The following is a 17,322-nucleotide window of genomic DNA, read 5'->3' as shown; positions in this document are numbered from 1 at the left end:
TTTTTAAAGATAATCAAGCCTTTTCTAACATTCCACACCACAAATTAAGTATTAAAAGTATGTATGATTCGTGCTGATATCGTATCGGGTTGGTATCGGCCAATACTCAAGGCTGCAATATCGGTATAATTTCGGAAGTGGAAAAAGTTGTATCGGGACATCCCTATAAATGTTTTTCTTTGTTCTCTTTTGGATTTCTTTTATTGTCCGTTTTAGAGATTGTAGGCTTTTACTTTGAAAACCCACACACATCAGTCTATGATTTAACTAACTTGACTCTGTGGCCACTTGTTGAGCTCTAAAGGAAATCACCCAATGACGCACAGAGGCAAGACCTCAGTCTGCAGAAAGGAAGCAGCAGATCGTTGCATTAACTTTATTTTGACTGCAAAAAAAACAAAAAAAAAAAACTGCTTAAGATTGTTGAATCTTTTCTGAAACTCTAAAGTGTTGATCTGACTGTAAGAGTGCACATCAGAGGGAGTCCATTCATCGATCCATTGATCATGTCTGGTGAGGAACCTCCAGCTCAGCTGCAGGAGAAGAAGCCTGAAGGTGGTGGTCCTCCTCCGGCTCCTCAGGGCTCGGACAGCAGCCCTGCCCCGGAGGAGCCGCGCTCCTGCCGGGCTCTGGTCCTCACCGGGTACGGGGGCTACGATAAAGTCCGTCTGCAGGTGAAGACGATGGAAGCTCCTCAGCTGAAGCCTGGAGAGCTTCTGGTTCGGGTCAAAGCCTGTGGGCTGAACTTCGCTGAGCTGCTGGCCAGACAGGGACTGTACGAGCTGCTGCCTGAGCCTCCGGTTACTATGGGGATGGAAGCTTCTGGTACCATCCAGGCCCTGGGAGAGGATGTGAAGGACAGGAAAGTGAGTAAAAATGTCACTCTCTTAAAAAAAAAAAAAAAAAAAAAAAAAGAAAGTTCATTTTAACTGTTTCTACTTCATTGCTAATTATAATTTATATCTTGCATATACAAACATCTGGAACAGAATTACCATTATACCAAAATAATGGAACAATTAATTTCAAAGTAAGCATCAACATCTGAAAATGTTGTGTTTACTTTGATGAAAAACAATTAATCAAACTAAATTATTTCTCATATCACGATTTATTTAAATTTATTTTTAATATCTGACAGTGTGGTACAGTTATTATGTTAGACAGTGGTGTTAAACAGTCTGCGTAAATATATATATATATATATATATATAATATTAGAGGAGTTGGAAAAAAAATTGATTCTGCGATATGTTGCGATATTACATCACGCGATTCAGAATGCATCCATATCGATTTGTATTTTATATAAATATATATAAGGTCTTTTCCACTGTAGGACACATTGTAACTGCACAAAGAATTGCACTGAAGCCTGGGCATGTTGACCAGCTTGTGTTTCTTCAAAAAAAATCGAAAAAGAAAGTATTAACTTTCTGCATTTAGTTGTTATTCTGGGCATTTACCTCAGTTAAGTTGCACTAAAGTCAAAGTTGGTTTAAAAGCCACAGTCAGATTGTATGTTATTATTTTATTTTAAGTTGTTGGCACATGGCATGTTTAATGGCAATGTTTTGTGTGTAAAATATGCCAATAAAATATATTTCATACATAATGTTCTCATGAAGGTGTACACATTTACAGATTAGTTCTTTCCTAAGTCATATATTTAAAAAAAAAAAAAAAAAATGCAATAATCACCTTATACTCTAATATCGGGATTTATCGTATCGTGACCTATGTATCGGGATACGAATCGTATATCGCCAGATGCCAGACAATACACACCCCTAATTTACTGTATATACTGCACTTACAGGCCTCCTATTATTAATATTATTTTTCAACTGTGGTTTTTGTCATATTATAGCAAGACTAATGACTCTATAGTGAGCTTTTAAAAAAAAATAAAAAAAATAAATAAAAACACTTTAAGCCATGTGAGGAATATTTAAACTCAACTCTTTCTAACAACACAACTTTTTAAATGATGTCTCCTAACCAAATATTTTGTGAATGGAAAGCATAGGCTTCCTTCAATTATTTTTAAATGCGGTTTGTTGTTTTTTTTTTTTTGTCATATTAGTGAGATCAATAACAGTAAAATATACACAGAATATTTTATTTATTTTTCTTCATCGGCCCTGGTTTTTAACTAGACTTCTGGTTATTGATTGATTCCTCTGCTAAAGATCAAACTTAGACACACGTAGAGTAAAGTCAGACTCCTGTAGCCCTTTATTTACTCAACAAAAACAGCAATTATTGTTAAATATAGGACATTTCTGCACAACACGTGCCAAGGCACACGCAGGAAAAAGCAAAAGACTATTTAACCTGATACATCTACATATGAAATTTAGTATCTAAATATTCTTTGGTTTTTTTATGAACCCAAACGGCAGGAACTGGTTCATCGTTACTCATTCCTGTTTATATTCACCCAGCAATGGCCGACAGCCAGACTAACTGTTGCTTTCCTGGCCCCACTCCTCTGCAGTCCCGTCTGTAGTTAGGAGTTGGCTTCAGGCACTTCCACTGGAGCAAATACTATGTATTATTTCATATTTTATGATTACCTCATGTACAGTATACTGTTTTGCATTCAGTGTCCACAGTTTCTGTATTATTTTTTTTAAATCCATCCAACTCATTTTACTGCATCAAGAAACACATGACATTCATTCACGCTATTTGATGTTTTCTAGACATTGTGTAATTTTCATCTGCTTCAATTATTCAAATCACCCTCTTTTACAACTGTGGGTGACTGAGTGCAAGGGTTTTATTTGAAATTTGAGTTTTTCAAGCACAAAAATGTGAATAACGGTAAATGTTGTTTGCCAATTATTCTAAATAAACCTCTGATTAATAAAGTCTTGTATTGGCACAGTGGTGGCCGTAGCCTACTAAAACAATAACATGCAATATTATTACATTTAAGCCTCAGAACATGTCCCAGATCTTTTATAATGAGAGAATAAAGCAACAAAATGGGTCTATTTGGTGTTTTCGACTAAGATCCCAAAATAAAGAGTGTTAAATTGGTTAAGCAGGCACTGTTTATTCATCTGTTGCACGTGATTTACTTAGATTGAGCACTGAAATGGTGGAGACTGGTCTTTTAAGATAAGAGTTTTGTGGATTAGCGCTCATGTGGGAGAGCACATGACCTTAAAAGTAGTACAGTATCTTCATGTGGTCAGTGATAGAAAGCAAGGCAATGAAAACTGAACTGATGCCGATAGCACTTTTTTGGGGCCGTGACCCTCACCTGCTTTGTGGGAAACTGTCAATTTTTCCATGATAAATTCTGGGAGCAAACATGGGCAGTGCCAGCATTGTTTCACAGGAAGAGGCTGCTTTAAATCTTGGCATCACGTGGCATATCACAACCAAAACAGGAGACTCCATTTTAGATCGTCTGTTTTATCACAGCCCTCGGTTGGACACTTGGGTCCTTTCTGTGTGGAGTTTGCATGTTCTCCCCATGCTGCGTGGGTTTCCTCCCACAATCCAATAACATGACTGTTAGGTCGATTTGAGTCTCTGAATTGCCCGTAGGAGTGAATGTGAGTGTCTGTGTTGCCGTGCGATGGACTGGCGCTCTGTCTAGGTGTACCCCCGCCTCTGGCCCATTGAAAGCTGGAGATAGGCACCTTCACACTGTCGCATTAATTAATTCACTTAAATTAACGAATGAGAACCTTCTGAGTGGGATTTAGGGCTGCATGATTATGGCCAAAATAATCATCTTGATTATTTGGATCATTATTATTACGATTATTAATCACAATTATTCATCATGTCTGTATTTTTATGGAGCTACTTTTCAGCAAACAATATGTGAACAGTTTAGAGTGCAAATTAAAAGCTTTAAACAAGAATAATGAGAAATATAGCCGCAAGCGGCGACAAACGGCCCTCGCCTTCGCCGCGCCGCCTTCTATACACCGCACCGCCTTTGCCGCGCCGCCTTCACCAAATTGCACCGCCTTTGCCGTGATGTCCCACTTCTCCAGATGATCTCCAGCAACTTTGAGCCCTGTCGGTGAAATACCCTAGAAAAAGTGTGCTAAAATAGAACATTTGTCAACTGCTTGAAAAAGCAGCGTATGAAAAAAAGGCAAGAATATTAAGGTGCGTTCACACCGACCGAACGTGACTTCAGCGACTCTGGCGACTAGATTACATTCAAAATCAATGTAAATAACGCGACTCATGCAATTCTGTTTGACCCGAAGTCTTGCTTGCTGTTTATTGAGATAGTGTAATGAAGCCTTAATCATGTGTTCGCCCCCTAGTGGTTGGATGGCTATCGGGGTTTAGAAAGTGCCTGGTTAGATATACAGCAGAGTAGAGGTCGACTGATATATCGGGCCGATATATGGACTTTCTTCAATATATAATATATATATATATAAATATTTTTTTTAGGACTTTAGAGCAGCCATTATAGGAAAAAAGAAAGAACATAAAAAAAACATCTATTCGGGTGTATGAATATACAAAAAAAAAAGAAAAGAAGTAATAATAATAAAAGCAAGTGCATGGTAGAGGTAGAAACCGATAGGCTTACAAATAAAAAGCCGATATTATAGGATAAGGATATAATATACTGTAATAGTGCCTGATCACATATCCTTATTATCCTATTATGTCCTTAATAGGATAAAGATTTCTGTTTTACTATATTTAAAGTTTAATAAATGTTAAGAGTTCTGTTTAATTTCTAATATATACATTTATATCATGTGAGTGTTTCAATTGTCTTTCATAATCAATGTGCTTTAAAAAAAAAAAAAAGTATATCGGCCTCAAATATCGGCTTCCAAAATCGGCCATTGGCTGAAATTAAAAAAAAAAAAAAAAAAATCAGTATCTGCATTGGCCGTTGAAAATCCCATATCGGATTTTAAATCTCACATTTTAAAAGTAAAAATCGCCAACAATCACGTTAATCTAATCGTGGCAGCCAACATCGTAATAATAATTAAAAGTCGATTAATTTTGCAGCCCTAGTGTGATTCTGCATTGACGACACCTAAACCCTCCAGCTGTTGTGAACCACTGTGTTGCTCCTAAAGCTGATCTCTGTTCATCAGTGTCAGAAGGGAATTCCTTTCCTCCTCCATGTAATACCCTCCTCCTCTCATTCCTCTTCCAGAGCCGTACATTCCACTGCCTCCACTTTTTCTTAAAAAAAACAAAAAAAAACAAACCGACACCACAAACGTCCAGATGCAGGAAGCAGAATGAAAGTTGCACAGGGTGAAGACCAAAGTCAGGTTTTTTTTGTACATTCTGAAAACGATAAAGTAAGGTTATCGTCAGGGCGTGGCTGTGCAGATGTTTAGAGCTCGCTGCAGCAGACAATAACAAGAAGTTTTGGGTAAATGCTTTGAGAGCTGATCCTGTTTTAATCAGAGCTGAGCCAGAACCTCAGGGTGTGGTGCTCTTCATAAGACGCTGGGGAAGCAGAGTACAAATGATCCACACGCTGAGCTTATTACCACTCAGCTCTTCACGTCTCTTCGTAACACCGTCACAGATGTTTCCATGGAGACCGGGATGATCTAATATCTGGCCTCACATCTTGATTTATTGATATTGTTGAAGATGGGAGTGGGTTCATCTTTCCGTCTGTTCCTACTGACATCCTTAAAAGGAAGAAAATGTCATGATGCTTGAAAGAAAGGGTCAGTGTGAGGGTCTTGTTTTTAAAGCTGGATAATAATGATAATTCAGACTTTAAACATGATGAGTAAGGCGCTTACAAGTAGTTTTAAAGTATTTTAGTGTGACTATTTTAATATATTTCCTTTATAGCTAATTATTAGGAACAATGAGCATATGAGGAACCACACATTTACCACGTGTATGTCCCAATTTAGCAACATAAATTACTATTTAGATTTAAGATTTAAAGTGAAATGTTTTTATTGGTATTATTACTTACGTTTTCTCTTAGATCTTTCTTGATCCAACTACTGTACATAAGGTCACCACGGACCAAACGGAACCTTCTAAAACCGAGGTTCCCAACCTTTTTCGGGTCGTGAGCCCATTTTGATATCAAAAATGTCCGACGACCCCACAGACTTGTTTATTAAAGTGTGTTACAAATACAAAGTAGCCAGAATTAGTGCACAAAGTGAAAAGTGCGCCACCTCAGAATCTGAGTGTGACAATATCTCTATACGGCGATCCTTCCGCACGATCGATTATCGATTTTTTTTTTCAAAACCTTTTCTGCTTTTTCACTAAAATGTTCAGGTTCACATAAATGTTGTCACTGTTTGTTGAAGGGACCAATATATTGTTTACTGGAATATTGCACTATAATGGTGTCACTGGTAAGAAAGACCCTATTTTTTGTTTACATAAACCACTATTGGAGATAATTATTTACATTGGTATGTTGACACTTATTCACAGAAATGTTGCACTAAAATAGTGTCACTGTTCATAGGACACTTTTTTAATGTATTGTTTTTCAGAGATATAAAATTAAAAAAAATTGTATATTTTCACGTAATCATTTTTTTTTCTTGTTATGTCATAGATTATCGTAGACTGATTTCTGACCAATATATCGATAATCGCAGTATTGTCATATCGTGAGATAATCGTTATCGTGAGCCTTGTATCGCGTAGCGTATCGTGAGGTAGCCAAAGGTTCCCACCCCTACCTCAGCTATAACTACATTTATGTTTGATTAATTTTAAGTATAGTCTACAGGTAGTTGTTTGATATTTTGTTGTGTGTGATGTGTATTTGAATAATAATAATAATATATATATATTTTTTTAAGTTATTTTGTTTGCTGTACATATATATATATATATTTACATTTATTTTTTTTTAATAAATGCATTGATTACATTGCATATAATTTGCCCCGCCCAGGTGTGACATGCTATGTGTTTAAAGCTCAACCTCAATGAAAATACATTGGAATTAGATGCATTGTGTATGAAATTTGCTATACAAATAAATTGTCCTTGATTTGGCTTTTATTTGATATTTTAAATCATTTGAACATGTCATATAATCAGTATATATCTACACTGAAGGGTTAGAGGTGTAATGAAACTGCCCTCATATCATTTAGGAGATCTGGTATTTGATCACTTCCTGTAAGCTAAGCTTGTCTCAGAGGTTCATGCTCCCAATATGAGATCAAAATGAAACCATACATTGAGCTAATATTTATTTCTTTCTTCCATCCATTTTCTCTGCATTTAATTTGATGTCCATGCTTCACTCAGAACTGAGATGATTCCGATATCCATTAGGTTTCTCATATTTTTTATTAACTCATCAAACATGTTTGATATTAAAACTTTTTGTAGTAGAAATATGCAACGGAAAAACCATAACCGGACACTGGCTTAACATAATTAATTACGTTTATATCATGGAAAGAAAAAAATCACATTCTCCCTCTGATTACAAACAGAAAGGTTTACCTAGCTTTGGTGAAATTGGAAGTAAGATATTATGGATATAAATTGGAAAATAATTTGTTGCTGAACTGTCTCTGTATCATTTTATATATTACATGTGTACACACTCCTCTGTTATGGTTGTAAATAACCATAACAGTTATAAATAGTAAGTCTGTGGGGTTTTTTTCTTTTCGAATGTGTGTAAACTTGACTGTTAATGTGTAAAAAATACCATTGAATCGTTCATAAATAAAGAAATATGCAATGCAATGATCAACTAATGCTTCCTTCATTGTAGCAGACATTCCTACAGTCAGTGCATAATATACATGTGTTTTTTATCTGTGAGTAGGGATGGGCAAAAAATTTGATTTAATCGATTTTTCAAATTTGTAAATAAAAACAATTTTTATTTTGCAAATTCGAGGAGTTTTTTTCCAACACAGATTTTTCGGGCTTTTGCGTTCCGTCTTTGTAGGTTACCATAGCGCTATGTGAGCCCGCCCCCTCTTTGTTTACATGTGTTTACCCTTTGAGTAGGCTATATGTGTGCCACAGGCATGTTTCATTTTTTATTTGCACTATGCTGAGATGCTAAGGGAAGAGTTCATTATTTTTTTTAATTGTAATGTTATATGTTATAAAATATGTAGTTATCTGATTTCTTAAGCTACTGTGAAGTTGCTGTTGCACTTTTGCTTAAAATTGGGTTAAAGCTTGAAATTGTTGAATGATAGAGATTTTGGGATTGTTCTATGCTTTTTAACTCTTGAGGACAATCACAGAAATAAAGTTGCACTTTTGACAATATATCTGATGTCTGCAGTAATTTTTAAGTGCATTGAGGAAAAAAATCAAAAATCGAATTGAAACTCGAATTGTTCTTTAAACCAGCGAGTCTCAACTGGTGGGTCGGGACCCAAAAGTGGGTCGCGGGCTTGTACTGGGTGGGTCGCGGACAGCAGGTCAAAAATAAATTAAAAAAAACTTAATATCTCTCATGTTGGACTAGTCTTTTATTTTGAAAGAAACTCTTATTTTGACAGGCATGCTGTGAAAAACTCAATTCGGTGGTTGAATTTGCGATTTAATGACTGTGGCAAAATGTGGGCCCCAGGGTGAGACCAGTTGAGAACCCCTGCTTTAAACAATCTGAGATTTTCGCCCAGCCCTATCTGTGTGTAAGTGGTGCTATTGCATTTCTGCATTTAATCTGCAAGCGAGTCGTCCAAATTCACTCGTAAACGCTCAAATCAACCGCACATCAACAAATAAACAGTTTTCATTTTCACCCCCATCAGGTTGGAGATCGAGTCATCGCACTGAGCCAAAGCGGCATGTGGCAGGAGCTGGTGGTGGTTCCCGCTGAGCGCACCTTCCCCATGCCAGAGGAGATGAGTTTTGAAGAAGGGGCGGCTCTTCCTATTAACTACATGACCGCCTACATGATGCTGTTTGAGATGGCTAATCTCAGGCCGGGCAAAAGTGTCCTCGTGCACATGGCTGCGGGTGAGACGCGCACACTGCGTTGTGGATGAGAGTTCCAAGTTTGCACAAAAATGCGTTTATGATTCATATATTTTATTCTTGTAATAGATTAATACATTTAATTTAACAAAGAAACCAGCATATATTCTTGACTCCATTTTGGAGTTAATTATTGCGTATCCAAGCAACAGGTGAGTGTCACCAGCTGAGCGTGTGCTAATCACTTTTCTGAATGCAGACCCATATCTGAGCTAAAATATAATGGCATTTTTCATCATCTCATGCGATTTCATTTCAAAAGTTCAGCCCATCATTCAGAGTTACTCTGGCAACGCTCCATCAAGAGGAAAGTGGTGCATAAAGGCCAGCGTGTGTCAGCGTACTGCAATCAGGGACTCATTAATGTTACACTAATGAGTCAATGAATCAAAGGGATTCATTTGTTACTGCAGCAAATTAACCTCAGACAATTGGTACAAAATTACCAAACTCAAAATGACAAAATAAAATCCATAAAATGTATCCCAGGTTAACTGTGATACCCTGCCATTTAATCATAATACAGTCATGTATTCTTAATTGAATATTAAAGATGAATGGAGTAACATCCTCTTCATTTTAATTCACTTGTTACTTTTTTTCTATTGTTTTTGTGTCTGCTAATATGCTTTTTTGTGTCACTTAATGTGTGTTTACCCGTATCTTTGAGAATAATGTTGCCCACCGTGTGTTTGCTCACATTTTGAACGTTACTGCATTGCAATGAATTATTACAATCTATATCATCTTCACATTTGTAGGTGGTGTTGGTATAGCTGTAAGCCAGCTGTGTCAAACTGTGCCAGATGTGACCGTTTTTGGCACAGCTTCTGCTTCCAAGCATGAAATTATAGCCAAAGGTGGAGTGAAGCACCCTATTGACTACCGCACAAAAGACTACGTTGAAGAAATCCGCAAAATCAGCCCAAAAGGTAATCAGCCTCTGCTATGAAAGTGTGGATATTTAGTGCACAGGAAGAACATGCACAGCATTTAGAATAAGCAATAATCTGAGCATTAATACAGAAATGCTGTTTTTTTGTTTTCATGTATATTTTCCTCTCATTTGGTTTGTTTTTGTTGTCATTTTGCCTGTTTTTAACTCAAATCTTTTGTCATTTTGTGTCATCGGAGTCATTTGTGTGTGTTTTTGCATTTGTTTGTGCATTTTAGTTGTGATTTTGGATATTTCACTCTCCTTTTGTGTTTTTTGTTGTTATTCTGTTTGTTTTTGAGTCATTTTGTCTGTTTTTGTTGTCATGTATATTATATGTACGTGTTGTCTGTTTAATTTTGTTTTTGTTGGAGTCCTGTTGTGTAGCTTTTGTTGTCTTTTTGTGTATTATGTCATTGTTGTGTGTTTTTGAAGTCATTTTGTGCATTTAATTTTGGGGGTCGCACAAAATTCTTGGCCGCCAATGTCCCAAATCAGGTCTGGTTTGTCTTTAGGTATCTATTATTCCATTACCCTAATAACTCTTTTTTCTGTAGGTGTGGATATTGTTCTTGACCCCCTTGGTGGCTCGGACACACAAAAAGGCTTCAGTCTGTTGAAACCTTTAGGCACTCTTGTAGTCTTTGGTAAGACCTAACATTTGCACATCATATCATTTCCCCCTCTTGAGTTTACGCTGTTCATAATTATTAGATTCATTTGTCAGTGTTTCTTTGTCTGGTATTCCAGGTGCAGCTAACTGTGTGACAGGCCAGAGGAAGAATTTCTTGGCAATGGCAAAGACATGGTACAACCAGCTCTCACTCAACACCATGAAGCTGATGCAGTCCAACAAGAGCGTGGGCGGCTTCCACTTGGGCTACATCAATGACACGCAGCTCTTTGTCAGGACGATGTCTCATCTAATGGAGCTCTACAAGCAGGGAAAGATCAAGCCTCGCATTGACTCCTGTTATCACTTTGAGGAGGTCAGTTTGATCATCTCTGAACTGCCATTGGGTGGATAACAGGCATGGGACGACACTCTGAGTCCATAAAATAACATAATGGGCGATAATGGGCTTGCGATAACAATGATAACAATTCAATACTATACTCTGAAAAGAATATTCAACAATCTAGTGTGTAGGGTAGGGGATTTTTTAATTAATTTGACACCCCCTCCCACCTTGTATTGCAATATTTTGATGCACGATATTTCATTTAAAGTCTGCTTTATTTTATACCAATTTCATATATCATCCCACATTTAGTGAAAAAGTACAATAGATAATGTTGTCGGTTACTATGTTAACATGATGTAGCACAATCAATAAGGTCATCTTAAAGGTCCCATGTGATGCTATTTTTCACCCATCTCCATTTATTCTAAGAACCCCAAAAACATAGTATTTGAGGTTTATTTTCCCAAACTCGCCTGTTTTCCAGCATTTTAGCCTCTGAAAAGTCACTTTCTGAGCAACTCTACACAAACAGGCTGATTTTTGGCCTACTGATGCATATTCATGAGTGGGCGTGTCTATGACGCTCTAATAGCACTTTTATCATGTTTAAAGCACAGAAAAGTTAATTTAGCTAAACATGGGCCCTTTAAAGGTGTTTCCTCACCTTATTATTCTAACAGTGCTTCATACTTTTCATTATTTCAACCCATTTTCACACATACTGACACTACAATGACAACAGAGCTGCTGCCTAAAGACAACTCGCAGAGACGGAAGCTCTAATTATCAGAGACAGCCCTGGTCTACAATCACATTCACTGCCTCGAGCTCCGTTTGCATTTACAAAGGTCCATTACAGATAACAGATGTGGATCCAAGTTGTAATGACAGATGATGAGCCTCCTGCGTCACATCTTTTCACTTTTTTCATCTTTTCCATTCAACAAGTGAAGCAGTAGATGAGTAAACGTCAGCCTCCATCAGATTACATGGTACTCAACGGCTGTTGCTAGGTGACAGTGGACATCGTCGCTGTGGCATCTGACCAGTCGGGGTATCTGCGTTGATGCCTCTTGACGGTTTTAACAACAGGGACTCACGCCATGCAGCAGCAGGCTACATTTTCAACATATAACCAATGGACGCAACTTATAGTAACTCATTCAGGTTTGGGGCCAATTGCATTCTTCAACTACAATTACATTTTCAATTATCCGTGTTTGGTTACAATTACAGTTACTGGTATTTTTGTCACTTATAACTGAATTAAAATTATATTTTTTGAAAGTCAATTACAATTACTTTCTCAATTGCTATGGTTCAGTTACAATTACTGAGCCTGAAATAAGTTCCCTCTTATAATCATTATTTTGTGCCTAATGCAAAACAATTATTTATCAAAACAAATATTTTGATAGGGCTTCGAGATAAGTATTGTTGTAATTTGCGCTATTTAATTATTAATAATAATAATAATAATAATAATAATAATAATAATAATAATAATAGTACATTTTATTGGAAAATCGGTGCCTTTCGGGTCACCCTAGGTCACTTTACAGTGCATAATAAAACCACAGTACACATAAAGTTGAATTTAATTTAATTGAGATGAAAAGATAAGACAAGACAGGAATAAATGTTCAATAAAATTTTATTAACATCATATTGACAATAACAATTAGCTATTATAGCAAAGATTTAGACACAATATCACACCTACGGTAATATCACACCTAATGTTATACAGATTCAAGTTACATTTTTTGCTAATCATCAAAGTTTGCATTGCACCGCAGAAACATCAGCTCCTCAAATCGACCATCAGATACACAGCGTCTTTCAGGGCGAAAAATCTTCCCTGCAATGGAAAACAGTCTTTCTACTGGGGCTGAAGAAGCAGGGGTAGCTAGGTAGCGGATAGCTAACCGTGTTAACTGTGGGTATATCAGCTGGTTCTCCTTCCAGTACAGAAGTGGGTCTTTGTCCTCTTCCAGAGAAGGTTCTGCCAGGTAATGTTCAACTTGGGTCTTGGCTGGATCTGAAGAAGTGGTGCCCAGGAAGTGGAAGAGTTTGCACTTCTTCTTCTTTGGTGAGGGGGATTCCTTACTTGAGTCTGGTGTTGGAACGAGTGCAGCTGTCTTGTTGACAAGGAGATCTGCGACATCCTTGGCATCATCTGGAGAACACCAGCGTAGCTTCCATCGTGGATCCAGGACAGATGCAAGTTGAAATGTCTCCATCTGCTCGTATTCTCCAAGGTGTTGGTCAATAGAAGCAGCCAGGGTCGACACAAACTTGGATTTGTGGGTTGTTGACAAGTGTGCAAGCTCTGCTCTCAAGCCACAGATGCAGGGCAACACAAGGCCGGCTGTCGGAGTATTCTGTCTGCACTGGTCTGTAGCGAGCTGAAATAGTGAGAGGGCGTCGGTAATTTCCACAATGATGTTGAGCTCACTTTTACTCAGCTTCCCAGGGATCTTCAGTTTCTCCATTTTGACTGGATCTGCTTGAAGGACGGACTTCAACATCTTGTTGACACTGCTCCACCAGCCGGTGTTGTTCTTGGCTTGGAGTTTGTGGTCTCCCTCGAACAACTCTGTAGCCAAGTTGGAGCATCTCACGTGGGTCACCAGTTTCGACACTTTGTTGACGATGGTGGTCACGCCTCCTGTATGCTTAAGAGCATCAGTAACGATTAGCTGGATTGTGTGTGCAAAGCTGGGGATGTGATGTGGGAGCCAATCCATGAGGCCACTGTTGTCTTTAGCCAGTATATCATCATCATCATCATCATCATCACTGTCCTCAGAGTTGCTGTCACAATAGTCATCATCCGGACCTGGTATAGTGGTACAAGCCTTTGACGTGTTGGCTGTGTTGTCACTGATAATGGTCGCCACCTTGTCCTCTAAGTTGAAACTGCTGATGACTTGCTGCACAGTAGAGTTGATGAGTTCTTCAGTGTGGCTACCCTTGAAGCGCTGGCAGGCTAACATGACACTCTTTAGTGAGAAGTCCTCGACAAAATGTCCTGTGATTCCGATGAAGCTTCCCTTGTCCCTGCTGGACCAGATGTCAACTGTCAAGCAGATGTCCGTGATGTCTTGGAGTTTGCCATTGATGGTGCTGCGTTGGTTGTCCATCATGTTGGGTAGAAGTGTGCGGCTTAGATGCTTTCGACTGGGCATGGTGTAAGCTGGTGCTAGCTTCTTCACCAGAGCACGGAAGTTTGGATCATCAACCAGGGAGAGGGGCTGAAGGCCACGGGTAAGGAAGTTTATCAGCAACGTGGTCACCTCCTTCTGTCTTGGATCAGTGTTTGCCCATGAAGCTGATGTGTTGGCCATGAATTTGGTGACTTTACTCTGAGTTGGAGTTGCAGTCTTAATCTCCACTTTAGGGTGAGGCTTCTGGAAAATATCATAAAGAGGTTCGATTCCAGCTAAATAGATCACATCCACCCAATTATAACAACTCATGACATGTACCCACAACCCACAATATACTTAGATGTAAAAAAATAAATGCAATGTGTACATAACATGGTACATGTTGGGAAATATATTTACATTAACACAAATCGTGTTGCATTTATAGCTTAAGTTGATTAACACATCAGAAAAGTTTGGGAAAAATGTTACTTCAAAGTGTGTTTTATTAATAATACATTTTTCATTTTAGCGTAGGCATTTAAAAATATATTAGCAATTCTCTACATGATTAAATGTCCTTGTAAATTTAAGTGAGTCTTACCTTCATGGCAGTGTGAATGTTTGAGGATCCAGCTGAGGAACTTGAGGCATCCTTGTTGCAGTGCTTGCATTTCAGCTTCAGCTGTCCAAATGTGCTCCATCCAGAAGGTGAGCAGAAGTGGTTGCATAAAGGTGGAGGCATGATGTCAGGAAACTCAGTAGAAGACTTGCCAGCTCAGCAGAATGCACAAATGATCTTTAAACCGATCATCAATGGCTTCTTATATCCTGGCGTCTCACAACAGCCAACCCTGATTAACATGATGTGATTTAACCTGCCTTTTAACAAATAGAACAGACAACGATTCTCGCTGAACAACTCTGGGTGTGAAGTTTGACAACAGCTTTCTTTCACCATGGCACCAGAGCAATTCACACCTATAGTATATAATATAAAAGCCAATCCTGATTAACATGATGGGATTTAACCTGTTCTTAAGAGGTAATGCAGACGAGGATTCCAGCTCAACAACTGAGGTGTTAATGATCATCGTTGGCAGCAACAAAAACCTCCTGTTACACAATTTGAAAAATCAAAAAACAAAGTGTACCTGGGATGTTTCAAATCATTTTTACAAAATAAAGACATATAGGAGGTCAGTAAATTGAAGTTTCTTTGATAACTTTAGACCCAAAACAAGTACAATATAAAAAGTGCTAAAGAACACATACAATTTAACTCTACTGTTTTAAACCAATAATAAATGATTTACCTACTCAGACAACTCAGATGTTTATGCACATTATGTTGTTTTTTTACATTTTTTTTTTCTTATTGCATGACAGTTTGGGCTCAACTATCTCCATCTATAACCAGTCAAATGTAATATCTCTACAACCAGGTTGTTAAAATAATGGATGAAAAGCCCATCTGATGGCATCACTGTAAAAAAACTAAAAACATGTAATTTACTCAACTTCACACACATTTTTTGTAGGCAGTGGCTGTCCGTACGATTGCCGTATCAATATACCGACAGTCTATCCGTACGCAGCACCCCTATTTGGCCAGTTTAGGTCACATGACTAAGATTAAACTTTACCCTAAACCTAACCCTATAAATGGTTATTGGTTTGTACGTGTACTCCGGTAACCGTACCAACAGCACCGGAGATTATCCGTCTGTTCTTTTTTTTCTTCCTTTTTTGCTGAAATTCATTTTAAAATACTTGGACATTCAAGGCCCATAATCTCCTTCCATCTGAGTTTGGTGAAACAGGAAAACATTGGTCAGAGAAGGCTAAGCTAAACCACACATAATCCTGTTATTGTGGATTTTTTAATTCCACTTTTGTGAATTACTCACTGGGGTGTGTGTGTTCTGTTTTGTTTCATTTGTGTTAGTAATCTTTACAGAAATATAGCGTACGTCAGGTTGGCATTGAGATAATTCAGATTTTCAGCGTAGATGGGTTGAAGAACAGCTTTAAATGGTCATGTTGACCCTAATGTGACACAAGGACATTAATACAGTCATTTCCCTCTTTTTAGGGTTTTAATGGCTTTACCAGATGTTGGTCAAATTTAAGAGAAGTGATGCCCTTTGTTTCTAGAGATATAGGAGTTGAGTGAACATCGTTCCCTCTCTGTCTTCCCTCAGGTGGTGGACGCACTGAAGCGCATGCATGAGCGCCAAAATATTGGGAAAGTCATCCTCCTCCCTGAACCCAAGAAGGAGGAAGAAAAACCACAGGTGGAACAAAGCGCCGCTGTCAGCGAAAACAAAGAAGCAGCTTTGGATGCCAACGAGGAACAGAAATGAGTTGGATTTCTTCTGAGTCCCATGTTGCAACAGCTCCCAATTGAAGTTCGCTATCATTGAAAGTTTAAAGAAGACAAAAGCAAGATGTAATTCATTGAGTGTCAGTATTTTTTTAAATGTTGGTAAAGCTTTTTGTGCAATATGTCTGCAGTGTAGAGAATACGTGTTTGTGATTATGAAAACTTGTCAGCCACTATAACATAATGTCCGTTGTTACTTATTACTATGTTTAAGGAGCTTTTTGAACTAATGACCTATAAATTACAGCAAGTCACTGCGGGATCCTGTCTATTGAATACCATCTATAATATAGAAATGTAATATGCAGTGTGATATTGATGTGGAATTATTAAATGATTATCACACATTATTCATCCATTGACATCACCAAAGTTCAAAAAAAGAATAAGTAAATAAAATAGGCATAAAGAAAAAAAAATGCCTAATTAGATTTTTAAAAAATACTGTAATTCTAATACATGTAATAGTTCTCATTCAAAAATCATATTTTCCCAGTCCTGCTCCCACTGTGCTCATTGTTTTTGTGGTTTTCTGCTTGTGATCTGCTTTGAATGTGTGTGCAATAGTAAATGAAATGCATTTCTCTACATTTACTGTACCTGTTTACGGAAATCTGATATTGCATCATAGAGGCTGTATTTCCTCCTGTGTTTGTGCCAAAACCACATCAAGCAGTAGCAGAGGCCGAGGAGGAAAAACAAACACTTCCGTGTGTTTTCAATCACTAAACTAAAGCCCAAAGTAAAGCCTAGACTGGTTTCTCTGTGACTTACAAATGGTCTGTTAACCAATATATCAGCACGTCATCATAAATAAAGTGATTTGTAACAAAGTTATGTTGGTTTCAGTTTTTTTTTTTTCAAACAGAAACACAAAAGGCTTTGGCACGTTTCCAAAATGTAGTA

General features: G+C 37.7%; 1 protein-coding gene across 1 annotated transcript; it reads left to right on the top strand.

Annotated features, from left to right (window-relative positions):
- Nucleotides 1-304: 304 nt before the first annotated feature.
- LOC114481974 (synaptic vesicle membrane protein VAT-1 homolog) lies at nt 305-17,253 on the top strand. The gene is made up of 6 exons (XM_028477088.1): nt 305-866; nt 8,754-8,961; nt 9,741-9,911; nt 10,471-10,560; nt 10,664-10,902; nt 16,235-17,253. The coding sequence occupies exons 1-6, from the start codon at nt 507-509 to the stop codon at nt 16,394-16,396; spliced, it is 1,230 nt and encodes a 409-aa protein (XP_028332889.1). The 5' UTR covers nt 305-506; the 3' UTR covers nt 16,397-17,253.
- Nucleotides 17,254-17,322: the final 69 nt, after the last annotated feature.

This window comes from Gouania willdenowi, chromosome 19 (assembly GCF_900634775.1).
Source record: "Gouania willdenowi chromosome 19, fGouWil2.1, whole genome shotgun sequence".
Lineage (NCBI taxonomy): Eukaryota > Metazoa > Chordata > Actinopteri > Blenniiformes > Gobiesocidae > Gouania > Gouania willdenowi.
Note: the sequence above shows the minus strand (reverse complement) of the source record. Positions and strands in the feature narration are given on the sequence as shown.